This window comes from Eptesicus fuscus, chromosome 15 (genome assembly GCF_027574615.1).
Source record: "Eptesicus fuscus isolate TK198812 chromosome 15, DD_ASM_mEF_20220401, whole genome shotgun sequence".
In the NCBI taxonomy this organism is placed as follows: Eukaryota; Metazoa; Chordata; class Mammalia; order Chiroptera; family Vespertilionidae; genus Eptesicus; species Eptesicus fuscus.
Window position 1 is genome coordinate 76,769,803 of NC_072487.1, and position 27,596 is coordinate 76,797,398.

The 27,596-nt window shown below is 52.1% G+C and overlaps 1 protein-coding gene across 1 annotated transcript in view; it reads right to left on the reverse strand.

Moving 5' to 3' along the window:
• Positions 1–27,596, reverse strand: part of DDX31 (DEAD-box helicase 31) — a 57,218-nt gene that overhangs the window by 22,199 nt on the left and 7,423 nt on the right. Inside the window, exons 5-16 of the mRNA XM_008152701.3 lie at positions 27,503–27,573; positions 26,587–26,651; positions 21,052–21,096; positions 19,784–19,825; positions 18,570–18,634; positions 16,913–17,032; positions 16,692–16,798; positions 15,418–15,692; positions 14,271–14,447; positions 11,160–11,219; positions 5,272–5,322; positions 3,610–3,749 (exon numbers count right to left, since the gene is read on the reverse strand). Of these exons, the coding sequence (XP_008150923.1) occupies positions 3,610–3,749; positions 5,272–5,322; positions 11,160–11,219; positions 14,271–14,447; positions 15,418–15,692; positions 16,692–16,798; positions 16,913–17,032; positions 18,570–18,634; positions 19,784–19,825; positions 21,052–21,096; positions 26,587–26,651; positions 27,503–27,573 (1,218 nt within the window). The remainder of the gene's footprint in view (positions 1–3,609; positions 3,750–5,271; positions 5,323–11,159; positions 11,220–14,270; positions 14,448–15,417; positions 15,693–16,691; positions 16,799–16,912; positions 17,033–18,569; positions 18,635–19,783; positions 19,826–21,051; positions 21,097–26,586; positions 26,652–27,502; positions 27,574–27,596) is intronic.

Below are 27,596 nucleotides of genomic sequence, written 5' to 3' on the forward strand. Positions count from 1 at the left end.
CTGACGGCACTTCCCAGGGAGAAGGGAGAAGGGAGAAGGAAGGGGGAGTTCTGGGGCAGAAAAACAGATCATAAAAAAATAAGTGATTTTCTCATACGTTGTTGTTTGTTAAAAAATGTAACGGCAGATTAAACACGAACAGCAAGCTCTTATGTGGGACCAGGCACTGCTCCCCCTTTCCCCTAAAGGTTACTCTGCCGAAGCTATGAATGAAAATGTCACGTCTCTGACAGCTATTTACCTGAAATGTGTCACCACTTCCCTGCCTGCTCCCAGCCCGCAGCCCCCTCTGCAGCTCGGGCCCCATGGATACGGGAGATCTTTGTGCAGCAGGAGTCAGCCGGGAAGGCGGAGTGGTTACTGGAGGGAAGGAGCGGGGGATGCTCCTGATTTCTTGGGAAATCTATTTTTCATACGAGAGAGGACTCTTCCGGCTTTGAATTCGCCTCATATTTGTGCCTGGACGTCTGAAGGAGGGTGAAAACTCAGCCCAATCCCATCTTTTCCTGACTGTCTGACTTGCTCTGTTCAGCCCTTTCTTGCTGGAGGACAAATAAAGGAGGAATACAGAAGTAAAAGCAGCATAAGAACCTGGGGTCAAACCTTGAACAGGCAGAAAAAAAGGAATAATGCCACTCACAGTCAGGGACACAAAGAACTGCACATGCCACCGAAGGCCAGCTCTCCCCAGCGCACGGCAGCGTCGGCATGCCCGCCAGGGCCCGCTGCTACGTGGTGCGTGGGTCCGCATGACAAGCTGGACCGCTGACCTCCGGGAACAGGAGCTGAGCGTGCACTGGGGCGCCTTACCGTGTGAAGGGCCCTCCTCCCATCCTCAGAAACCTTTGCTTCTGAGGAACAAAGCGCATCTGCTCTGCTTACTGATGGCTCTATCAACAGATCTGAACCACCCACCTTACTCAAGAAGAGGGAGATAAATAAATTCAGGGAACTGTCTTATGCCTGATCTAAGAAACACACGTTTTGATGAAGCACTTACATTTTAATAAACCAATGACGACTTTCCTTAGAAACTTCTCCTTTCATTAAAGTGGGCCAAGTGAAGGAGTTGGCAAGCACAAAGAAGTCAAAGGACTAGAAACCAAGTCCTCAGCGTTTCGAAGGAGGCGGCCACGAGCAGGGCACCTGTCTCCCGCCCCATCTGCTAACGTGAACTGCAGAGTGTGAGCCGGCAGCCAGGTGTGTGAGGGCCTTGCTACCGTCCCGAATCTTCCCTGCAACTCACCAGCCATCCCAGCATCCCGCTGCCTGGCTCTCGGGTTCTTGAGCATAAAACACACACACATTCTCCTCCTTTAAATTTTTAAAAAATATTTAGGAGTTCCACCCTGGTCAGGTAGCTCAGCTGGTTAAGAGTGTCATCCCTATACGCCAAGGTTTCAGGTTTGATCCCTGGTCGGGACACATACAAGAAGCAACCAACGAATGCCTAAGTAAATAGAACAACAAATCGATGTTTCTCTCTAAAAATCAATTCATAAAAATTCTAAAAACAAATAATAAATATTTAGGAGTACCTTTTGGATTCCAAAAATGTTTACATCTGCTTCTTTCCACAGTGCACTCTGCTATTAGTTCTTATGAGATTTCATTTTTTTGTATTAAGTCTAAGAACAGTCTATATTAGATGTCCAACATACAATACACCCTTCCTCACGTGGACACGGGACGCTGGCGCCTGGCTGTGCACCGTGACCCGGGTCTGAGCGTCACTGAGCGGCTCACACTAGCCCGAGACGCAGTCAGGGGTTCGGGCCCAGGCACGTCCATGGGTGACTTTTCGGGGCAGAAGCCCGTGAGCTTGGACCCTACGGCCTTTCCCCTAAGTGAATGTTCTTCCACCAGCTGGTATCCTCCTGCCACAAGACTACACTCCCTTCCTCTCCCGGTGTTCCCTATCCTCATCCTCCTGAACTTCCTCTCCAAGTCCAAGATGAAGCTCTTGGTGACGAGTGAGTGGCCAGCATGAGCTCTCTCTCCTAAGTAAGATAAAATAAGCAGGTCTTCCCGACACAAATGAAACCACCATTCCATGGAAAACTGTATCAGGATGAGACATTAAATGAGCCCACTTGAAACTGACCAGACTTCCGAGGAGGGGACCCCGCCTCCCCCAACCCAAGGAGATCAGACACATTTTCTGAATAAGCCACAGGCCATGAGCGCACACCAGCAACCCCGACAGAGTGCCGAGAGGGTGAGAGCGGAGCCCTGCAGGTACTGGGGGGTGGGGGTGGGGGGGACGCCTTGTGCACCCATCTCTCCCAGTGGTTGGCCTGGGGTCCCCCAGAGCAGGATCAGATGTGGGGGGCAATGATTGCCCAGGAGAGAGCCCTGCAGTGTTACTGGATGCTTTAGAGAGAGCACAGGCCTGGGCAAAGGGAAGCACCAGCAGGCAAGACCCCACACTCAGCCGTGCGGCGAGCTGAGCGCCGGCGTCACTGGCGGCTCCCGGTGGCTTTCAGGGTACCCTCGGCAGACACAGCTCTCCCGGTGCCTCCAGGACATGGGGTGCACCTCTGTGCTATGTCTGAGCAGAAGTTCTGGAACGTGGACCAGTGTAAAAACTTTAGAAGCCTATCATTAGACTTTGTTAGGTCAGGTGCCAGAGGTTGTGTGGAAAATACGATAAAATATTAATTCCTGGGCTCCTGTGGGTTCTTCGCGCTTGCACTGTAACTCCTGGCCCCGAGGAAAGCGCCACGCTCAGTGCCTTTCCCGTCTCTCCTCAGGGAGGTCAGGTGTGACAGGAGCCCCTGGCGCAGCTCCCACGCCACCGAGTCCTCTGCGCCGTGACCAGGGCTGGACCGGGGCTTCAGGTAGGGGACAGGGAGGTGCTGCCACCTGACCAGGCCTGACAAGATGGGGCCAGAGCTGCCTGTGCGTGTGCACACACTCCAGTGGCCACCCAGCACTTCCTTCCGGGTTTGTTTCCCTGAGGGAAGGGGAACTGTATGAGGAGTAAAAAGTATTCCTTTTTTCAAAGATAAACCATCTTCACCCTGGTTAATGTTGCTAAACGGCCATCAGCCCACACATCAAAGGGTCTCGGTTCGATTCCCAGTCAAGGGCACAAACCTGGGTTTCGGGTTTGCTCCCTGCCCCTGGTCAGGGCGCGAGCAGGAGGCAATCTATTGATGTGCCTCTCACATGGATGTTTCTCTCTCCCTCCCTTCCACTCTCTCTGAGAAGCAATGGGAAAAATATCCTCAGGTAAGGATTAAAAACTAAACAAAATAGAACAAAGATAAACCACCTTCAAAGGTACAAAACATTAATTGCAAGAAATAAAAATCGTGAACAGAACGGTCTACAAGAAGCCGGCTGTCAGAGAACGAAACACGGGCCTCCCTGCAAGAAACACGGAGGCGACAGGTCGTCCTATGACTTAGTCTCACGACGCAATGGAAGTTGTCATGTGCTGATGGCATGAAGGGTTTTAGCTGTTGCCACTGGCTATTCTGGGACTCATTTAGGGATCACAAGGGTTAATGGCTCTTCGTCAGCTTACAAGGCCCAGCCGCTATAAGAAGCGACAGAAAGTTAATTAGGTGAGATCAGCCGGAGCCGCGCGGGTTTCTGACTCACTTGATTTTGTGAGAAGCCAGCGAGCTGACATATTCTGCCTCCGAAGGAGCCAAGAAGAGCAGGCTGCTCCCGTGGCAGCCAATGCGGGCGGTTCTCCCGATCCGGTGGATGTATTCCGCGGCTGAAGACGGAGCGTTGTACTAAAAAGGGCAACAGAAATGAAGGCATTCACAGATCAAGGGACTGCCATTAATTGGAAGTGCAATACCCCTCACCTGCCTCCAGGTATCCCAGGAATTAAATCCTGGTGCTATGGTTACCCTAACACAATCACAAGGAGAAGTCACTCAACCCTGAAACTCCTGCTTCATTGGAAATAACAAGGCTGACAGGCCGGCGTGAACAGCGGCCAAGTTTCAGATAAACGAGATGTCTCCTCGTCCCAGTACCTCCCTTCTAATTTTACTTCTCCACAGGTCTCTGCAGCTTCCTATCTGCATCTTTTCACGGAGGTAACTGTGCAAGGTGAAAGCGTGGGCAGGTGGGGCAAACCTCTGCAGACGACCACATGACCTTGGCCTGCTCCCTGGCAGACAGCAGTGGAGGTGAGGCCGCAGAGGAGGCTGACAGGCAAAGAGCAAGGGGCCGATTACTTTGACCGGAGGTCAGCTCTGGGCTGGGCCCCAGGAGCTGGTCTCCGCCACCTGCCTGCAGCCCTCGGTCCCAGCGGAGCGGAGCTTCCTCCCCACAGGGACGTGCTCCTGCCCCACGGACGGTGCTCCTGACTCAGGGAAGAGGGGTTCTAGAACTCAGCGGGTGTATTCCGCACAGCATCATATGTCGTCTATGGCAAGAACTTCACCGTCATCAAAACTGACCCTATATTCATTCTCCTTTTTGCCCTCTGCTGCTACATGAATCAAAGGTCAGAGGGCATATCAGACTAGCCAATATTCACAATATAAGGCTCTAAATGGCCGCCTCTGTGTCTGGCCTTGCACACATCCCAGCCACCCTCGCCTCCTCATCTTTAACTCGCTCTGAGGCCAGCAGGAAGAAAGACTTGGCGCCTCTCGTCACACAGCGATCACCTGCGGGGAGCAGAGATTCCCCAGCCAGTGACAGGCGTGTGGCTGCACCAGAATGTGAATAAACCATGATTCACGTAAACAGGGCATGTCTCCCCTGGCCCGCACTCAGAGGGCTTGAAAATACCACTCTGCAGACTAACGAAAAGAAAAAACAACGAAAACCACCAGGCCCTAGCGCTAATGCCCATACCCTCTGGCAAAGTGTCTAAGGCTCTCGGTCTGTGTAAGATGCTGTCAGGGACTTAATTGCCCCCTGCAGGTCAATGTACAGGACACGGCTCTCAGGACAGCTGAGCCATCTCCTCCTGGACACAATGAGGCCTCCCAGGGGCCCGGGTAACTCCTGTTATTTTCAAATTGCTGGAACTTTGCGTGTGACATGCGTTAAGTCTGGAGCTGGGAGCAGCGGGCCCCTCCCAAGATTGCAGGCTGGCTGTTTGCTGCAGCAGCAGTCAGGTGGGCTGAGGTAAGGAAAGATGTCAGGAGAATTGTGCAGATAAGGCCGGTTGCTGCCTGGTTACCAGGGCAACACCCAGGAGGGTAATAATAATTATTCTACTTAAAGCCAGCGCATCTACTCATGATCATATATTCCTGCCTCGAGCTCACACCTTAACAACTAAAAAATTACCTGAACAATCCATGTGACTTGAGGGAGATCTAAGCCTCGAGCTGCAACATCCTTCAAAACAGAAAAGAAGACGGCTTAGGACTGAGTTTCTGAACCATGTGGGGGTCACAGATCTGTTGATAACCTCATGCAGAGGAAGAGGGCTTACACACACACACACACACACACACACACACACACACACACGTCTGCACACAGCCTCAGGAAGCCACCAGTCCATTTGCGGTTCCAAGTTCTGACTCAGGGGTAAGCGCTAGGAACCTGTTGGTGCAGAGGCCACAGCCACTTCCCCACAAGACCGTCCCCCGCAGGGAGCCCAGGTCCTTACACGCGTCGTTCTCAGTTGTGCCTTGGAAGGATTCTGAAAACTTCCAGCGTGTCTTACCACTTTTACATTTTGTCTGAAACACTCTGAGGAATGCATTCCTGGGTTATCGGCCCCTTCCCTGCCCACCAGCAGAGCGAAGGACCTGTGCCGAGGCGGGCTTCTGGAAGGTCACCCAGGCACCCCTCATGGAGGTGGCCGCAAAGCATTTCCTGCGCCTTTGCCGACAGCCTCCGAGCAGCAGGGCCCAGGCAGCGCCTGCCTGTGGTCTAAATCAGAACGCGGGCCAAAGACGGGCCGACAGGCCAACTCTGAAAGCCACGGAGACCGTTCTTCTCTCCGGCGGGCTGCCACCTGCAAAGCGGACTCCACTCTGGCCATTCCGGCTCCTCAGCCCTCAGCAACCAGCCTGCACTGGCATTCGTCTTCACGCTGCCAATGCGTCCTGGCACTTCCACACACCAGACCCTGTGCGGCACTTCACCTGCATTATCCTGACGGATCTTCAAAACAACGGATTCCAAGGCCACGTTACATCCTCGGCCCCGGCCTCAGAGAAGGCGCCACACCTCCCTGCGCTGTGCTGGGGAATTGGTAACACCCAGCCAAACTGCTATGTACTTGCCCTTTGACCCAGAGCAATCTTACATCTCGAAACCCGTCCTGAGGACACGCTGGCAAAAATACAAGTGGACTCTCAGGCACAAGGCTGTTGGTGTCGGCAGCTTGTGCTGCAGGCCTGGCAAAAACCCCAACGCCTAGCAGGAGACGGTGAACCCGATACGGCACAGCCACCCCTCATGTATGGGCCGTGAAAGGGAGGTTCCCAGGGAGACTCCCTAGGGTATATTTCGAGTGTGGGTAACATTCTTTTGTGTAAGAAATGAGGAAAATAAAGTATTTCTGCCCATATTTCTAAAATAAATAATAAAGGGAAACCCCAAAAAGTTTTAAAAAATAGTTACCTGGAGAGGAAGGGAGAGGACAGGGAGAGGGAAGGAGGGAGCTAACTTCCGCCAGTGGGCCTTCAGAGGCTGTGTAAATGGCTGCAAGTTAAAAAGTCAGACGACCAGCTGTCGTGCCACATGAAGTGCAGGGTCACCTGTTCTCCAAAGCAAACCCCCGAACCTGGGCGTCATTAGGGCCTGGACGTAACTGCTAGTTCAGAGGAACTATGGGGGGCGGGGCAAGGTAAGCACCACGAGGACAGACGGGCAAATCCGGATGGGACAAATGGTCTGGTTCCTCCACCAAAAAATCCAAGGAGAAATAGGTCAAACCCAAACCCAAGCGAAGCATCACTCGGGTGGAAGAACGGACAGATGGCGCAGCAGGCACCTGAGAACCAGCACCCGGAGGGTCACCCAAACTGCCAACTGACTTCTCTCCAGGCAGAGGGGCTGGGTGGTTTTTACTTTTCTCTTTGCGTTTTCCTGTTTGTTTTATTTTCCTCTTAACAATAGATGGATATATCCCCCAGACTGTCACTTAGAAAAACGTAACCTACGGAGAAGTTGGAGCAGCACGAGCGCCTGCCTGCCTTCACCTGGACGCGCCGTCGGGGATGGTCGGGGCGTCCGCCTCCTCTTTCCCTCCCTACACACACGCTTCTCTGAACCACTGCGAGTCCGCTGGGCGCCAGGACGCTGTACCCTACAGACTTCAGCATGCGCCTCCTCAGTGAAAGCACATCCTTCTACAGAGGAAACGCAGTGCCGAGGAACGCGATTTCCTGAGTCCCGGTTCACGTTTCTCAGCGGCACTGCAGGACATGGGGGTGGTGTGTCCCCCCGCTGCCCAGCATCGCGAGCCCACCAGCGCAGTCCGTCCTGTATGGCCATGCCGTGTCCACTCGCCTGAGTGAGGGGCGCCCCCAGCTCTCTGCATCTGAAGGTACCTTTGCCTTTGTAACTAGTGAGACACGGGGGAGTGAAACTTGGAGACTGTTCCCCAAATCCTTCCACCAGTGGTTTCAGCCTCTGTGGGAGCTGCCTGTCTGTCACCCCGATGGCTGCGAGGATGACTGCCTGTGTCGCACGCCTTCCTCCCATTTGAGAGCTGGCATCCTCTACAGGAGCGGCCTCCTCTCCCCGCTTAAGGAGTCACATGTACAGTGGGCTTTTTTGGAAAATGATAATCCTATGCAAGTTCCTGCAAGAAGCACGTTAAAACGATCGCTGCCCGGGACCAGGGAAGACCGTGCCGCAAGCACCTCGCCCAGCACGGGCGGGACAGGCTGGTCCGCCTTCACCGCTCTCCTCGCAGCGGCGCCAGGCTGCCTTTCGCGTTGAGCAGGAGTTTAACTAACGTACGAAGGGTACCGAGCGCCCACGAGGTGCGTGCAAGGCAGCTCCCACACGCCTGCAGGCCCGTCCCAAGCAATGCCTCCGAGAAAACCAGCGCTCTCCTCAAAGGCCTGGGACTCGCCTTCGGCACTGACGGCAGCCGGTGGCTCCAGTGTGCTGAGCTCTTGTTAAGAAATGACGTGTTACCGACGTGCTCTGTGGGGGGAGGGGAGGGGGTGCATGCAGGGGGTGGAGAGGGGCTGCCGGAGCCGGACAGACAGGAGGGCTCGTCAGTTTAGTAAGTTCAACCCAGAAGCTCTAACACAGCGCCTGACGTTCACACACGTCACGGAGTGCACATGCGCTGAAGCGGTGAGTTAGGAGTGACTGCAGACCGCAGCCTCTCATCCGACCGGTCAAGGTTCTGCCTCCCACCTGGTGGCCTGGCTCACGACACCAGCTCACAGTGCTCCGTGTCCCACTTCTTGTGTGGGGTGGGGGGACCTCACCAACAGCCAACCACCCCTCAGCCTTGATCAGCTATGCCTTTAAGCACGCCTTTCCATTCTGGGCCTGGCAGCCTCAGAGAGGGGGAGACTCAGAGAGGGGGAGAAAGTCCTCTCCCTGCTCCAGGAACCGAGGACGGACTTCAGCAGCCATTCGATCCGGGAGAGTCAACTGAGCCCCGAGCCTTAGTTCACACGCCGAAGAAGGGCTGTAAGATCCACCCTATCTATCTCCAGAGGAGACCGAATGAGGCCGGGCACACCAACACTGAGCGGCAATCTCATTTCACTTCCTGGTGAAGGAGGACTGGGATGGTGGTGACCAGGCAGTAGGTGAGAGCCTCCCTGCTCTTCCCCGCTCACACCCTCCCCCGGGGGCAGGGGCACAGGCAGGACCCTGCTCCCTGCGCCTGCGATGCCGTCAGCAGGCACCGGGGCACCAGGAAGCTGCCCACACAGGCAGGACCCTGCTCCCTGCGCCTGCAATGGCTTCAGCGGGCACCGGGGCACCAGGAAGCTGCCCCCATGGCAGGACCCTGCTCCCTGCGCCTGCAATGGCATCAGCGGGCACCGGGGCACCAGGAAGCTGCCCACAGGCAGGACCCTGCTCCCTGCGCCTGCGATGCCGTCAGCAGGCACCGGGGCACCAGGAAGCTGACCTGCTGAGGACTCAGCCTCAGCCTCAGCCTCAGCCTCAGCAGCCCCGTCAGAACTCGGGCCCAGCCCCTCGCACTCCCGTAACCTAACTAGGGCAGAAGAGCCGCTAAAGTCAGCTCTGAAAGACACTCGGTGGTGAGGCCGGGAGGGCGCAGCTTGACGACCGGCCGCCTCCACGAGACGAAGGAGCACAGATGGAAGGCAGCTTGCTCAGGTGCCAGCCTGTCAGTTGGATTAAAATGACTCATTTATTTACCCAAGATCCTCACAAAGTGCTTTTACTAACAGGGAGAGGGGCCACCGGCGCTCTGAGGAAGGGACGCAGAGAGCTCGCCTCTGCGCCGGCCCGGCCTGCCAAAAGTCATTACTGCCGTGCGTGGGAGCCAGCAGCGGGGTACAGGCCCCCGTTGTCCGGGTGACAGATTGGGCTGCGCAAACAGAGGAGGAAGGAGAGCTCGCAGAAGCTGTCAGAGGCGAGAGATCTTGGCTGGACCGCCAAAAAACTGGCAACATGAGTTAGCGTAACTGAGTAAACAGCCAACAGCCTCCCAAGGATCTTGCCATTAACACAATGAAATAAAGTGGGAAAGAGAAACTTCACCTAAAAAACAGGCCCCACAGAAAACCGAGCGCCTCCATGCACTTGGGCTGTGGTCGGAGCTCACGGCCCCTGCGCCGCACTCCTTTGTCTCAGTCTCCTGGCAGCGGGAATCCCCCGGGAGGAGGGAATTAAGAACTGCAGACAGAACAGCGGACTTCAAGCAAAATAAGCGAAGGTGGAGGAGAGCAGCACAGGGGACTAGTCCTGAACAATCCGTGCAGACCCAGGGGAGGGGCGTGCTCTGCTGGCTGGGGCTAGTCCCCAGGGAAAGCAAGAATGACACATTCGAGGACGTGGGAGAGGGGCCGGCTTGGTTGAGGGTAAGGAACAAGCAGGAAAGTGGGGACAGAGGAGACAGGAAGGGGTCCGGCCCCAGAAGGTACTAGTGGACATGATGGGAACTTCTGACATATTTCTTTATCACAGAGATTACTTGGACTCGTCTTCAGTGTAGAACCGGGCCTTTGAAGATGGCTTTAGAGCGAACACTGGCACGTGTGTTCGGGCTCCTAGAGGAAGAGGCTGCTGGGTCGGACTCAGACCTCTGAGGCCAGCACTCCCAGTAACTATTCTCCGTCTGGCCAACCACGCTCGGCACAGCCAGGTGGCCACAGGAGAATCGGCACACTGCTGGCTGGCAGGCCGTCTTATGTATGACCTGACACAAGGAAGACAGGAGCGCTCACCCATACACTGAGTTCAGGGAGAAACCACCGCTCAGTAACACCGAACACGGGGCAGGAGTTCCTTAAAGAGGATTTCATTAGAGGCCTAGCGGGTGGTCAAAGAGCTCTTCGTCTGCTCCTAACAGCACGCCATCACCGGGTTACTCCATTTACGGTGCAGTTCCCTGCTGTGTGGACAGGGATTTCTCAAACCATCACCAGGGATTAAGCTGCTTCACCACGACGACGCACATTGGAGGGATTTTAATCTCGGGAGCGAGCAAAGCCCCGGTGAAGTGCGTCCCCAGAGAAGGGCCGTCGAAGGCGGGACTTGCCATCTCGAAAGAGCCTGAGACGTGCATTCAAAGGGCCAGCGCTGGGCTGGAGGCAGCCTCCAGGGTGGCAGCGATGGGGCGAGGCGACTGCCTGCACACTGGAGGGCACGTGACAGCCGCCAGCAGACAAACTGCCCACGGGCAGCTGCTCCTGGAAGGAGGTGAGCAAGGTGCGTGGAGTGGTTTTGTTGTGGAAAGACTTTCCCAGCTCTAATTACTCCCGATAGCTGTAATTTACAAGTTTTGGGTGGCTAGAAATCAGCAAGATTCACACGTTTTCAGACCAACAGCTGCCACTATTAGTGAGCAAATAGCTGAGTCTTCTGCACAGTGGCGGCGGCTACCTGTGACTAAGTCAGGTGACAAACCAGAGGGGCCAAGGGCCCAGCCACACCAAGAGCCCTGGGGTTCCCGCTGTCTGTGGGGCAGCTGCAAGGCAGATTGTCGAGAGAGAAAAACTGCAACCACCCATTGCAGAAATGCTCCTTTTCACCCGAGTGCAGATGATACGTACCGTGCAAAAGAGGACGCCAGGGCCGGCCTGTGCAAATTCGCGAAACACTGCTGTTCTCTCCTGCAAAGACAGGGAAAGCCTCACAGCTGAGATCGAGTGCAGCGAGCAGGTCCCGCGCTTCCCGGTCTCCTTCCGCTGGGACTGCATTCGGGCCCAGAACAGAGAGGCTTTGGAGGAAGGGAAGCAATGACTAATTTTTTAAAAAGGTCAAAAAAATGTAAACCCCATATATCTTAACTGTAGAAAAGTTACATTTAAGGTGAAGGAGGAAAATGCAATCTCCCACCGCTCGAAGCACACCACCACCACGGGCAAGCCCATGCCCCGGGCCCGTGCCAAGCATAGCCAAGGAGGGGCTCCGGCAAGATGGCCACACGACCTCTACTAGCAACACGCTCTTATCCGGAAGCAACAGGCCGTGAACATCTCTCCAAAGCACATCCTCTCCCTCGTGATGACAGTTAGTAACCAACCGGGTGGCTGTGCCCCCACTGATGTGGCTGATGCCCCATTGCTGGCCGAGGCTGAGGCCGAGTGTTCTCACTACAAACACTGGATGTGCACTCAGAAGGATCTGGGAATTTGAATAGATCACACAGGAGATTCTGTAGTCCAATTAGTTCAAACTCCTATTGTAATGGCAGTCTCGGGTGCTTTTAGCTGTGTGCCCTGGCTGTGATAAAATCTTTCTGGGTAAGGCCTGTGCACGTAATTATTCCCTTCGGGTGAGTTCCCAAAGGCAGACCTGCTGGCCAAGGGAGCGCACACCTAAAGGCTTTCCCGTGAACTTGCAAAGCCAGTGGCGCAAGCCGCTGACACGTGGCGGCCGTGTCCACCTGTCAGCAACAAAAAAGGGAAGTGACCCAATCACTACAAATTTGGAAAACAGGAACTCTCTCCCTCCGCTTTGGCATGGCCCTGCCTCCGAGGGGAACCTCACCGCGGTCTTTCACCCGCACGTGTTGTCGCAGAAGTGGGACCCCAGGGACCCCTCGCTTAGGACAGTGGACACTGACAACCAGCGCGCACTGAGCGCAGCCACGTACCAGACGCTGGCCTACGCTTTACACGTCTGCACGAATCCAATCCCCACAGCCCCCCGAGCAGGTACCATTACCACCCTTTTCCAGGCAGAGAAACCAAGGCACGGGGGCCGAGGAACTTGCCAAGGGCCACCCACACACAGCAAAGGGCGGACTGCACTTGGACCCAGGGAGCTGGTCCGGAGCTGGAGCTCAGACCCTCCCGAGGACGCCTGTGTCGTCCGGTTCGCTGAGCAGTCTCTGTAAGGGACCGCTGGAACGGCTGCAGGGTACAGTCAAATCAGAACGGTTCCTGAAAGCAGGGACACACTGAAAGCCCGCCTATGGATCCAGGTCTGGGAGGGGAGGAAACCGAACTCCTGAGCTTCCATCACAAGCACCAGGCAGCAACTTCAAACTGCACTTCTCTCCATTGCCCGTCACCTTGGTTGGGGTCACGACAATCATGTAGGGAGACCACAGGTCATGTGGAACAGTGGCCAAGAATACATGGTCGGGGCTGTTTCAGCTCAGGCTGGGGTAAGACACTTAACCTCAGTGTTCATCAGATGAAGTACAGACACTCCCTCCCATCCTCTACTCATGGGGAGGCTGTGAAGGCTACTTAATAAACAAACAATATAAGTAAAATACTAACAATTACTAAGCTGAAGAACGGAACTATTCCTGAAGGAGAAATAACAATAATGACCCTTAACATTCACTGAGCACTGACTATGAGGCAGCCCTGTGCTAAGCACTTTATCTGCATTAACTCAATGAATCCTCTCAACCACATGAAGTATGACTATTGGCTCCATTTTAGAGACATGGAAACTGAGGCACAGAGAGTTCCCTGAGGTCACACAGCCAGTAGACAGCAGGGCCAGGACCAGAACCAGGAGTCTGCCCCAGGGCACACAGCTAAAAGCACCCGAGACTGCCATTACAATAGGAGTTTGAACTAATTGGACTACAGAATCTCCTGTGTGATCTATTCAAATTCCCAGATCCTTCTGAGTGCACATCCAGCTCCTCCGTCACCCGACTCCCCTGCAGAATGCCTCTGGTGAAAACAGACCCAGAGGACTAGGAAACTAATTAAAAGAGAAAAGAAAGAAACACCATAAATGGTATTGCATTCTGAAATCAACAAATTCGATTGACTCAGGGATCCGCAAGGTAAAAAGAGTGAGCTGATAAAATTCACAAAGGCTCAAATAGGAAATTCTATGCTATCCTGTGACAAATAAGAAGCTGTGTCCTTGAATGACCTTGAGCAAAGTCACTTTTTGAACCTCCATTTCCTGAATTATTAAACCAAAAAAGCAAAAACAAAAGGGGAAAAGGACTTGATGACCTTTAAGGTCTCTTATATTCTAAAAATGTTACTCCTTTTAAATGTGGTTCTAGTCCAAGCCCACCCTTATTTCTGAGCTGCCTGGTAACAGCCTTCAGGACAAGATGGCTCTGATCTCGGGCCCTGTGCGTCCTTCCCTGCACAAGGCAGTGACTTCATCCCACTCCGCACTCCGCCGCCCCAACTCCCCAGTGGACTGAGTTTTGCAGCTTAGAACCTAAAATAAGGCCAATGTTCTCTTCTTCCTGAACCAAAATGGTACTCAGAGCCGAGGCAGAGCGAGACACAGACCCTCTCGCAACCCCAAGTGCTGAGAGAGCGCTGCATCTTGTTGACAACGACAGCAGTCACGCTCAGCGGTACCATATGGGAGCCACAATTTAGCTCCATTAATGCTCTTAATTTGAAGACATCAAGCCCTAATTACACACTGGGTACTAAAAAGGCAAAACCCTTCCCTGGTGCCAGCTACTTAGTGGTGCTCTGTTGCCTTAACAGCTGGTTGAGGTAGAGGCAGGCCAAGGGCCTGCGAGCTCTCAGGTGGACGAGCCCAGCTCCGGAGCAGGCGGGCGGAACAATAGGCTCCCCTCGCGCACATCACCCGGGCAGGGCGCCCCCGTCCAGTTCCCGTGCGCCGCCCACCTAAGGGGACACCTGCCCGAGCCCCGCGGGAGCCGGTGCTGACCGTGGAGGGCGTGATCAAGTTGGATGGGCCCCGGGCTTGCTCACCTCCTGGTCCATGTTGCCATGCAGCCGCAGGAATGTTAATCGCGGGCCGCCAGATGGTAACTGCCCTGACGCCGGGGCCCCGGCGCCGCCCAGCAGGGTCTGGAAGAAGAGGTGGTAGTGGAACTCCACCAGCTCGCAACTCGAGAAAAAGACGATCAGCTTCTGGTCTGTTTCAAACTACACGGACACAGAGGGGAAAACCACCACAGGGTTTATTAGGTGACACTAAAACGAGCATTTTTCTAAAATACACAGTCACACTGGCCCTGTTTGGAAACAGATGACAGACGGCTTGGAGCTATTTCCAAAATTAACACGGATGCTCCATGCTACCAGACTGCAGGAGAGGGAACTGACAGCCATGACCTTGATCACGCTCCCACACCTGGGAAGAGCATGCTTCAGGGTGAGGCTGCCTATCAGCGCTGTTCTTCGTCCTCAGGCCTCGGCACACACGCCACGTGCAGCGCATCTGGAAGTATCACTCTCAAGCCCTTCCCCCTACTGTTTCCCCATGTGCCAGAGAAAGTGCCACCGGAACCGGCCAACAAATACACAAATACAGTAGGTCCTCGGGTTACGTCTATGGCGTGATTTTGCAGTAAGTCGGAACCCACCTACATAAGCACCTCCGTCACTCACATGGAGCACACACACAGCAGTAATGAAGTGAAACCGTAAAAGAAATTTAAAAGAAAGGTAACGATTCCTGACCTTTACTTGTGGTAAATAAATAATAAAAAACATAAAGCACATATGTACATACGTCGAAATGACGGAACTTTTTTTTTTAAATAAATAAATGGGAGATGGCGACATAACCACGAAACGATGTACGTCCGACGTAACCCGAGGACTGCCTGTACCGGGCGTCCTTTAAAAACGCAAGCACAGGCCCCTAGCTCTGTCTCACATCCAGCATGCCCCGGCCACCCCTGCTGCTCCCAGCATCAGTCCCAGGAAAGATCCTTAAGGCCCATTTCAGGCGGAACAGAATGGCAATCACTGGCCTCCGAGCTGTCCCACAACCCTAGAACCACAATCCCACCAGCCGTTAGGCCGGAGAACGCGTCTCCACGGCCGCCAGCAGTGCCCGACACAAACGGCACCGGCCTCCCCTCGACGGAGCCGACCGGGCCCGTCCTACCTTGCACTTCTGCAGGATGAAGGCCGCCAGGCAGACCAGCCTCAGCTTGCTGGGAACCACCACCACGTACTGCTCAAGACCCTCCGGGATCGCAAAGCCGTCCAGCTCTTCGTCGTCATCGTCGTCGTCGTCGTCATCGTCATAGTCGTCGTCACTTAGAGAGTCAGAGTCGTCAGAAGACTCCTCATCTGTCAGGTAAGGCTGACCGAGGCCTTCGTCCAGGACAGAAATGCTGACGGGGTTGTGCAAACTGATGTCAGCGAGCCGTGTCACACCTGGAGAAAGCGAAGAAGTCACAGCAGGTGACGGCACACGCTGGGGAACTGGTCCCTGTGCACGCCCAGGCACTGCGCAGGCGGGCGAAGTAGGCAACTCCCGATGGGTTTCACCAAGGGCCGCGCTGATCTGCCCAGTTGTCAATCTGGTGGGGTGGACCCCCGGACTTCTTCCCACAGCCCAACCACCACCCCCCACCGGCCTTTGTAAGCTCGCACCTGTGGGAAACCACTGAGAGGGACATTAACAGGGGTCTGCCCGCCCCCCAGAAAGGGTTCTGTGGTTATGAAACCCTCGATAAAAAGGTCCCACGAATTCTTCCAGAAGGCTTTACAGGCCTTCTCAGGACCTTTACTGTGTGAAAGGGCACCATGAATCTCCAAGAGGAGGTAATGTGTGGCATTTCCCCAACTTTTTGAGCACAGAATCCCTTTCCCATGGATTATCTTAAGATTAATGCTCTCTGGAATACACTCAGAAGTGCCGATGAGGCGCATTGGTGGCAGCTGGTGCGCCGAGTGAAGCGGACACCAGACACAGAAGCTGTCCCGTCGCTGAGACAGGGCCTGCTGTGGGGTCGGTGCAGAGCGGTGCCACTTGGCCAAGCCCAGCATCCCGTCTACGAAAGGCAGCTGAGAAGCTCCATCTCATGAGGATGAAAAACAGAAATGAGCTTAAAGGACACGAGACTTTTAGGTCCAACGCCGCTTCAGGCGAAAGGCAGGCTGACCGCAGTCATGATGAGCGCGGTGAGAGGCCGTCCTTGTGAGGACCCGAGCTCTGCGCACGGCGGGTCACGGCAGCAGTGAAAGGCTCACGCAGGCATAGGAGGTGGCCGTCAGCCTGCCTCGTCCTCCCCACCTGACAGGAGCCCCTGCAGCACGGCCCAGACTGCTGGCCCCTCGCCGCGCCCGGGGGCCCTGAGACTCCTCCCCGCCCTGAGGCTGAGGGCCAGCGGCACACAGGCCCCTGGAGTTGCATCCATTCTCTCCACTCACCTTCCGTGAGCGTGGCCGACAGCAAGACGTTCTGTCGCTCCTGGCACTCGGCGTTGATCGCGTTGAGTATCACTGTGATGGTCTTTTCAAAGCCCAGGTCCAAGATCCTGCGGTTTCGGGAGAAGAGAGCTGAGTCTAAGGCAGACTGCATGTAGCCCAGGCTGCAGCCCCGATGGACAGCCAGCCTTCCCTGGGCCTTTCCTGTTCCAGATCAGCCTCACCTGTCGGCTTCATCCAGAACCAGCCAGCGGATGCGGCTGAAGTGAATGTTCTTGGTGGATTTTATATGATCCACCAGGCGCCCCGGAGTGGAGATGAGGATATTGATTCCTTTGCGGAGCCTGTTGGAAATGACACACCGTCAGACAGTAAATCACACTGGGCTGTCCCAATGGAAGACACAGGAAAAGGCGAAGGAGACAGATGCGTGTCTAGCAGCATGTGCCACAGCTTGAAATCATGACAAACGTGATGACAAGTGGATACAAAGATCAGAGTTTTCATTTTTCTCTGAAGTTTCTCTCTCCTATAGAACAGAATTGTTAAGATCGGCAATTATATTAAAATCGCAAAACCTTAACTTTGAAAGGAATCTTTACTACGTAATCCGGTGCCTTTTACCTGGTCCATGGATCCCTTCTAGCACATTCCAGACACATGGTCGTCTAGCCTGCTCCTGAGGCTTCTTTGCCAGGGAACCTCTTAGCTGAATCAGTTGTCCCAGAACGTCTTACACTGAACCCTTGCTGTGACTTCCATATAACAGGCCTGGCGTTGCCCCACAGACTAAGAATAAATCTAATGGATGACTCCCCACACATCCTTCACCCCATTACCCTGGTAATAAGCCTCCCATTTCTAGCTGAGTATGTTTTCTAGCCTCCCCTGCAGGTTAGCATGATCCCAGCCTACGCTCTAGATTCAGTAAGACAGGAGGACAGAGGCGCAAACCCCACGAGTCCCCGTGGAGGGAGGGTCTGGTGACCTGTGCTCCTGCTGTAGGACGTTGGCGTGGGGGCGGGATCTCCACTGTGAGGGGACCTTGGAAATGGACGCCTCATGTCGTGGCACAAAAAGAGGAGGAGCCGGAGTCCCAACACTGGAGCACATGTGGGTCTCGGCCGGGCTGTCAGGCTTCAATGTGTGTGAAAGAAAAACACACCTGCCCCCGAGCTCGTGGCAGTGCTGTTTGCTGCCGTTGTTACTCACAGCTGAAGATAACCCTAGCCAATGTTTTTACATTTCCGCTTTAAAATGTACTCCTTGGTAACAGGCCACACACGTAGTTGGGTGTTACTACTAAGCACTATACAGTAAAAGTTGTCTTAAAAGAATGCAGACAATGTGGAATTTACTTGTCCCAACACTTTTCTACTGACACCCATTACCAGTTCTAACATACAACTAGAAATCAATGCTTTGGGGTGTAATAAGCAAGGGGCAAAGCATTATGTAAGCTTATGATCTTGTTTGTATAAAAACACAAAAAACACCAAACTCCCAAGGTGCCCACATGGAGTACCACCAGGGGCTGTGCACGGAATAAGGGGGGCTGCGGGGACCGGGTGGGCGGAGTTAAGAAGGCCATGACCACATGTGACATTATTGTATTTAAAATAGTTTTCCTGAAATATTGTTTATTGCATGTGACATTCTGATGGGGGGGAGGAGGGAGGAGGGAGGAGGAGGTCATGACCAGATCAGAAGGGAACCCCCGCAGGCTCATGACTATCTTAAAAACAGCCCTGTCTAAACTGACTGCTCCCTGCTGACTCAGGCTGTCCCTACACATGGGACCAGGTTTAGGACCAAGTCTTACTGAACAGGAAGGCAGAACAGACAGATTAAAAAGGGAATTAACAAACCAACCTCCCCTACCTGGCTTTTTCCGATTTTCTCTTCTCTCCTCCCATCAGCACTCCAGGCACAATCCAGGTAAATGGCTGCAGAAAGACATGAGACCAGAATCAGTGCGCAGCCCGTTTCCTACAAACAGAGGCAGGTCCATCCTCCTTCTCCTCAAAGGCATCGGGAGGGGGCCCAGCCAGTGTGGCTCTGTGTTTGAGCATCGACCCATGAACCACGAGGTCAGTGTTCAATTCCTGGTCAGAGAACATGCCGGGGTTGCAGGCTCGATCCCCAGTACAGGGCAGGAGGCAGACTATCAATGATTCTCCCTTTCCCTTCCTCTCTTTGAAATCAATAAAAATCTATTTAAAAATAGTAATAATAAGGGCCCTAGCCGGTTTGGCTCAGTGCATAGAGCGTTGGTCTGCAGACTAAAGGGTCCCGGGTTTGATTCCGGTCTAGGGCACATGCCCAGGTTGCGGGCTCGATCCCCAGTTGGGGTGCGCAGGAGGCAGCTGATCAGTGATTTTCTCTCATCATTGATGTTTCTTTCTCTCTCCCTCTCCTTTCCTCTCTGAAATCAATAAAATTATTAAAAAAGGAATCGGGAGGGGGGCTCGGGCTTCTCATAGTAGGAGGTGCTACTGTGTAGACAGGACCGGATTTTAGGCTGTGTGACCTCCTCCCAACAGACAGCAACGGGAGCTTTGGAAATGATTCATGCCTTGCTCCACGGGGCCTGAATGAAACACACATCTCAGGAAGCTGTGTGCTCTTTGGGGCTAAAGTGAAACCTAGGCACCCGCCCCCCCCACGCCCGCCCCCGTGAAGGGAAGGACAGGGCAACTCTCGACCTAACTAAGTGGGCTGGCCGGCGTTGGCCCTGGAGCCTCTCCTTCCTGAACAAACCCCCGTGCAGCCTCTCAGGTGGCTTTGCACTGGCCCATCTCACGCTGCGATCCCTGTGAATGTCTGTCTGTGGCTTGCTAGCGCCTACGCTAAACAGATGATGGAACTGGAAGCTCCAGGAGACACCGGCACTCTTGCTAAGCTGGAAGCAGGTCGTCAGTGAGGGTTAGGCCAGTGGAACCTCCACAGGATTCCTGGGAGGAGCAGGGATATCCGGCGGAGGGCAAGCAGACTAACTGCTAGCTCTCTGGGAACAAAGAAAAGGCTGCGGTATGTTTCTCTTTCCTCAAAAAGTCAAGGGAAAAAGGCCAAGCTGAAGTCCTGGCGTGCCTTACCTTGAGCAGTTTCTGGAAAGTGTCAAAGCTTTGTAGCGCCAGCTGTAAATATTAAAAAGTTATAATGAACAAGGCATCTTCCTTTTTGTGAAATTTAGATGTAAAGTGATTCGTATCCAAACTTGGACCTCAAGTTAAGATTCAAGAAAAAAAATTAGTCCCAGCACAGAATCGACTCGAAACATACACCTTGTGTGAGACTGACGGTGAGAGCTGTCGGCCTGCCGCGTGTGGGCAGACCCAGCACACGGATGTCTCGGACGGACACAGAACAGTGCCGCGTGCTCCCTCTGCTGGCTCTAATCCCCGGAGTGCCAGCGCAGCGCAAGTCTCGGAGCACAAGGGGGAGAGGAAGGCGCCGCCCTGGGCCGGCTCTTTAGAAAGAGGCGTAACCCCAGGAAGGGGGACCGGAGCAGTGGTGCCGCAGCCTGGCCTTCGGGCTTTGCAGGAGACGTGACTGTGTCCAGGAACATGCTAGGGCCAGCAGCTGACGGCCCCGCAGAGGCCATTCCCCAGGGCATTAAAGGAAAGAAAACCAACAAGCCCAGCGGCATCGAATGCAAATGAATGGGTTCCATAAGGCCTGCCCACAGCCCTCTGCCCAAAGGAGTTCCCACGTGTTCGGGATTCACGAAGCGTCCTCGGTGGGAAACAGCCAGTTCGCTGGGTCAAAATTTCAATAGCCTCAGGCCTGCTGCTCCCTGGATGGAGCGGACGGGCTCTGCAGGATGTGAGGTGAGGACCCTCCATGTCCATGAGCAAGTCTCTGCAGAGAAGTGGTTACATCTGACAGAGAAAACACACCTTCATCTGAAATTGTCTCCCAGGCAAATAAAATATACCAGACAGAAGAGATTTCCACCGAGAACAAAGAAAAATACCAAGAAGCTTAACTTTTAGGAACATTTGTTGGCACAGTAGCTTTTTTTTTTTTTTAAGTCCATTTTCAGGGCCGAATGCTTTTATTTTTTAATGAAGTTGGGGGGGTACAAAAACGTGATTATTTAAATTTCTTTTAAAAGGAAAGGGATTTATAGTGTGCTCAGCTTTTAGATGACAAGGAAACTCAGGATTTTTCAGAGAAGCTGAATTTCTCTGGTCAGGGACCAGAGGAGTCCCCGAGCAAAGGAAAGGGCAATGTCAAGTGATTTGTATCCAAACATGGACCTCAAGTTAAGGCTGGCGCAGTGGAGAGAAAAACGGGGAATCCACTTACAAATCCAACAGGACGTCACTGAACACACTCATCCGAACGTGGGACTGCTTACCTCTCTCGTCGGCACCAGCACCAGCGCGTAGGGGCCGTCACCGCGCTGGGGACAGAGGAGGAAAGAAATGCTCTGAATGAAGGTCCTAAGCGTCCAGACACCAGGACCTAAGTGGCCACCGGTAACACATCCCCAGCAGTCCCGGCCAAGAACAAGGACAAGCCCTGGCGGCCGGCTCGGCGGAGATCATCCTGTCCACACAAAGGCTGCAAGTTTGACCCCTTCAAGGGGCATACGGGAGGTAACCAATCGATGTTTCTCTCCCCCTTCCTCTATGAAAATCAATAAAAACATACCCTCAGGTAAAGATTGAAAAAAGAAAAAGGACAAGAGCGTCCACCTCCTTCATTATCACGCAACACTGTTCTGGAGGTTCTGGCCCATGCAATCAGACAAGAGAAAGAATGTGTAAAAATCTGGGAAGTAGGAGGTAAGACTGTCATTATCAGCAAATATTTTATCCTAAAAAAAAATCATTTGAAGCTTTATTACAAAAAAGACAAGTCAACTAGCTGAATGCAAAATATATATATAAATCAACTGCTTTCTAACAGAGAAAATTAGGAAATCCAAAGGAGAAAAAAATCAGTTATAATAGCAACAAAAAAGATAAACTTAACAAAAACGTATAAAATCTACATAATGAGAATTTTAAAATACCCCTGAGAAGCATAAAACTTGAATAAATGGCAAGATGTATCTTGTTCTTGGCTATTATATATAAGTGAATTCTTCCTAATCAATCCATAAATGTAATGCAATCTTAATAAAAATTCATATGGGCATTTATATGCACATATAAAATAAAAAATGTAACCAAACAAACTGATTTCAAGTTCATATGAAAAAATAAATGTGCAAGAATAACCAAAACATTTCTGAAAAACATCAGATATTTAAACAATTTAAATGTACAATATTTTGAAAAATTGATACTGATATATAGAGATTTACAACAGCAAATAGAGTCTAGAGTAGACTCAAATACATGGAGAAATTTAGGGAATAAGGAGCATTTTATATCAGGAAAAGAATGGATAATTCAAAAGTCATTTTAGAAAAAATTAATTTGGAATTAAGTTGGCCTTTTTATAGATGACATAAAACTCAGAAACTATGAAACACCAATAAATTTTATCACATAAAAATTTAAAATTTCGGGTGGGATGGGAATGGGGGGATGAGGACAAATATGTGACACCTTAATCAATAAAGAAATAAAAAAAAATTTAAAATTTCAAAATAAAAATATAATACCCAAACAAAACCAAGAGTCAAATAGCAATGTGGGGAAAAATTACCCCACACATGAGAAAGGCCAATTTCCCTATCTTATAAGGAAGTTCTATAATTCAACTAAAAATAAAAACAAAAGAAAACAACTCAACCAGAAAAAAGGAGGAGGACATAAGAAGTTAACTTATGGAAATAATTCAAAATATGGCTTTTACACATATAAAAAGATGTTCAACTTTACTCCTAGGAGAAATTCATATTGAAACTATTATATAGTATTTTTCCCCTGTTAAATGAGCAAAATTAAACAGCCGATAGTGTGGAAAAGGGCACGGGCAAATAGGAACTCTCATACAATGTTGGTGAAAGTGCAAATTGGTATAACTCCTTTAAAGGTCAATTTTGACATTAGCTAGCAAATAAAAATGCAAATTCCACTTGTAGGAATTTCTCTAAAGATACCCTGGTACATGTACATAAACTTGTATTTTCCAGAATGTAGAGTATTTATAATAGCCCTGTTTGTAGTAAAATACTGAACAAAACGTACACCCACCCATGAAGGGCTGGTTCCGTAATTCACTGTCCGTACAGACAGTGGAATACGAAGTAGCCCTCTAAGCACGAGGCTTATTCAACAGAGAAGAAACTGCCCCCAACACATTATGTGAACAAAAGCAAAGCACAGGACAGCAGCATAACGAGCAACCATGTGTGGCAAACAAACAGATGCTTCAGTTAAAGCAGCAAGAGGACTGTACGTGCTCGCATTTGCGTTCTTTGCAGAGGATGCCCCGGGGAGGACACGCAGAGACTGGGGACAAGGACCACTGCATCCCGACAGAATGTCCCGCTCAGAGAAGGCAGGGGAGGGAACTTGATTTTCACTCTGAATTTCTTTGGTGCTGTTTACATTCATTTGCCATCTCCATTATATCGAAAAGTAATCACAGTAATAGTAACAGTAACAGTAATAACAACACACGAAGAAAACAAAGTCATCTGCTGAAGGCCCCGAAATCACCCGGGCCTTGCACCTCGAAAGTGCTCACAGACAGCGACTGGATCAAAACCCCGAGAGCAGCAGCTCAGTGCAGACTTAGCAGCAAATTCAATCACAAGCGTGGTTCCCATGTTTTGCACAGGAGACATTTACCCACAAGGAGAAAAGGATTTGGAATTCAAACTAGAGCGTCTGTACTCAACATCAACTTGGCGAGGCTGCGCCGACGCCGGGCGCGGAACGGTAAACATGTTAGTACAACGGTATCAACGCGCCAGCGTGACGGTAGGAGATTCTGACATTTCAAAGGGTGTTACTACACAGACGCAAAGGGAGCAAAAGCAATCCTCCCAGGGCAGGAGTGAGTGAAGAGGATGGATGTGATGTCAGAAGGATCAGAGCCCAAATGGCTGAGCGAGTGCGCACAGCAGAGCGGGCCTGCCCGTTCCGTTCCCAAAGTAACTGAAGGCTCCGGTGGGGGCCTTGAATCTGCTGCTCCCTCCACATGTGATTTTTACAGGTCAAGTCATTTTACAATGAACTCCAAGGGTCTATATGAACATCACTTGAAATAAGTGAGATAAATTTGGGCTTGGCAAACTCTCTCTACAGAATATTTCAGTCTTGAATAGAATGAGTTGTTGCTGATATTAGAAGTATTTGAGCAAATTAAAAGCAACTGCCTGGCTTGTTAGCGGTTCTGAATCTAAGCGAATCAAACCACTGCCCTTTACACAGCCCTGGGAGCGTGCTGCTGCTGACAGCTGCCACAACGAGCAGGTGTCTCCCCGGTGACAGGCACCCCTCTCAGCCCTCCACGTGCGCCCAGCTGCCTCGCTCCCACCCCAGGAGAGAGGCACTGCAGTCGCCATGGCACCCGTGGAGTCCGTGAGGCACCGGGTGAAATGCTCTGCCTAGAGTCACGCTCAGACTGGAGCACAGCTGCCCACCACACGGCTCCCCGGTGTGAACTCTGACCTCTCCTGTCCTCAGTCACCATCTAGGAGACCAGACAGTTTCGAGGTGCAAGGCACCCACTTCTCCTCTGTGTGCCAAGTGCAAGGCTAAGGAAGCCCTCTGTGACTCCCTGAGAGCCACGGAAGGAAAACGCAGTCACCGTAGGAAATACCAATCTCACTTAGCACCTCAGAGAAAACAGCCTGACTAGTCTGCTAAGTATCTTGCTCATCTTTTTGTGGATACACACAGGCTTTATCATCACTGACAAAGCTGGAGTCACACTCTATGTGCCGGCTTGTAACCTGCCTTATTTCAATCAAATGGCAAGAACACAAGTTCACAAATACTTGAAAAAAAATAGCACTTTTACTGGCTCTAGAAGGTTCCATAATTTGGATGATTGTGTACGACTTCTGTTTTATTCACTTAAAATCATTTACATAGAGTTTAAATAAAATTTAAACCGATGCATTTTGAAATAATTTCAGATTTACAAAACAATTCACAGCCCTGGCCAGGTAGCTTAGTTGGTGAGAGCATTGTCCCAATACACCAAGGTTGCAGGTTCAATCCCCAGTCAGGGCACACACAAGAGTCAACCAATGAATGCATAAATAAGTGGAACAACAAACCGATGTTTCTCTTTCTCTCTCTTTCCTCTCTCTCTAAAATCAATCAACCAACCAATAAAAATAGCAAAAGTAGTACACAGAACTCCCTTAAACCCTTCTCCCCGCTGCCTCATATGGTATGGATTCTCAATACAGGACAATGATCAGAACCAGGAAATTAACACTGATCAAACACTATTGACTCATCTATAGGCCTTAATCACATCCCATTAACTGACCACTACTGTCCTTTCCCCAGACTAGGATCCAGTTCCGGACCAGACCGGCATGTAGTTGTCACGTCTCTTTTGTCTCTTCATCTGGGTAGTTTTGTGGTATTTCTTTGTCTTTTGTGACCTTAATACTTTTTAACAAGAGTGCTGGTCAGCTGCTTTGTAGAACATCCTTCGATTTAGGTCTGGCTGATGTTTGCTTATGATTAAATCCGGGTTACGTGTTTTGGGCAAGAAAACTACGGAAGTGGAGCTGCGTCCTCCGGACTTGCAGCACACGAGGACCCGTGAGGCCCACGTCTCAGCGCTGGTGACGCCAGCTCAGATGGCTTGGTCAGGAGGCAGCCAGGCTTCCCGTTGGAAGGTTACTGTTTCCCTTTGTGAAGAAGTGCCTTGTGGGGAGCTGCTGTGAAGCTGTAAATATCCCATTTCACCACTTCCGCCCTCTCACGTTAGCATCTGTGATGATTCCTGCCTGAAGCTCTCCCACTGTGGCGCCTGCCAATGCTGTTCTATTTCCATCTCTCGTTCTACATTTTCCTTTGCATTTCTACTGAGGAAGGGCTTTCCCTTCCAGCATTTATTTATTTACTCAATCACTCCTTCATATCAGTTTGGACTCGTGGAATTTGTTTAAGTTTATGGGCTAGAGTCCAACACTCTCATTATTTATTTTGGCACTCAACTCAGATGGGCTTGACACACATCTAGCCCTGCACGTCCAGACGGAGAAAAAAGGAGCCAATTAGCTCTTATCTGGTCGTGAACGCACCTCACTCCTATTCCTGACCTCGCTGTCTCCTCTAGAGACGAAGCGGGGCTGTGTTTGTGGGGTTCTGGGCCGGGTTTTGAGATGAGACCTATGTCTGTGGAAGGTGGCAGTTAACTGGCTTCCCAGGGAACACCAAGGACCCAATTGTGGCCCAGGCACTAAGTGGTTCACAACTGGAGGCAGCTTCTAGAACATGCTCAACACCAGGCGGCCCACTGTCAAACTCACTAATTGGGTGCTTATTTCCACATTTACGTAAAAGGTTCACCTTTCTTAGGCAGAAGAGCTTCTCTGGAGCCACAGAGAACTGAGGTGGGAATGCAGTTCCCCGTTACTCGCCACGTGGTCTGCTAAGTTACTGAACTTCCCCCAGCCTCCATTTCTCATGTAAACCTGGGGTAACAGTAATACTGACAACTCGGTGGGGCCGAGGCAGCTAAAGATTCAAGGTCACACAGGCAAAGCATCTGGCACCGTGTCTGACATCCGGGGAGCATCTGACACATGTCCCTGTTAGACCTGCTATGGCGACGGTGAATACCTTTCCTCTGCTGCATGCTGGCACAGTCCTCAGAGGCAGCGCGCTGTGTGGAAAGTGAATTAGAGGTAAGGAAACAGTGCGGAGTGGAGGCAGTCTTTCGGTCCCAGTATCACCGCTGTGCTCGGCCTGAGGGCCTCTTACGCACCGTGAACAACAGCGGAGAAACACTTGACACTCACCTGTATCTTTGTTTTCATTGCTTGAAGGGACTGGACCACCGGGATGCAGTAGGCAAGAGTTTTACCTTTTAAAAAAGTAGAAAAGCCATTAAAACCAGAGCCCCAGTGGATGAGTTAGGAACGCAGCCCCGCTCCCCGCGGGCAGCCCTGAATCTGGGGAAAGGAAAGAGCAAGCCCACGGCCAAGAGGCAGGATACACTCAGTCCTCCCACAAACCCAGCCCTCCAGCTCCTTCCTCCTCTAACAGGGGACACAGAGACACATGCCCTAACCACACAAAAGCCTGAGGGCTGTCGCCAGAGGCTAGACAGCTCCTCCTCTAAAGGGCCTAAGCTCTCGAATGTGCTCTTGGCCAAGTAACTGTCCTCTGTGGCGCTCGCGTGGGAGGGGCCAGGCCGAGCCCCAGCCGCTGAAGACCAGGAGGAACCCAGGATGGCAACAACTTTGGGCTTCCCCCCCGAATGACGGCTGAGTGGGGGGGAGTGGAGAACAGCTGATGAAGGGCACAAGAGGGTCAGAAGAACATGCCCGGGCTGTTCTGGAACATGCCAAAGCAGTGTTCCACGTCTGAGCAACCGACTGCCTCCAAGCAGTGTGCGCTCGGGGCAGAACTCTGTTTAATACAGAAGAAGATACTCATCGCCATGGGAGTAAGGACGGGCAGCTCTGGCACAGGCGGGGGACCTGCACAGCCCTGAGACAGGCTCTGAGGACCGAGAGCAGAACTTGACTCTCACGGCTCCGTCCATCACCCCCTTCCTTTCACTACGTGAATTAATCCAGGGCTCTGATCAAAAGCATGGCCTCGCCTTCCCCCAAGCGGCCACCACCACGAGCAGGCGCCTCACCATCTAACCGAGGCCGTGACTGAGGCTGGGCATGCTGGGAGGGAGGGCAGGAATGAAATGCCGCTGACCTGAGCCCGTCTGGGACCTCACGAGAGCATCTCTGCCTTCCAGCAGCGCGGGAATGCTTTGCTTCTGGACGCTTGGGCCACCGAAAGAGAGAAC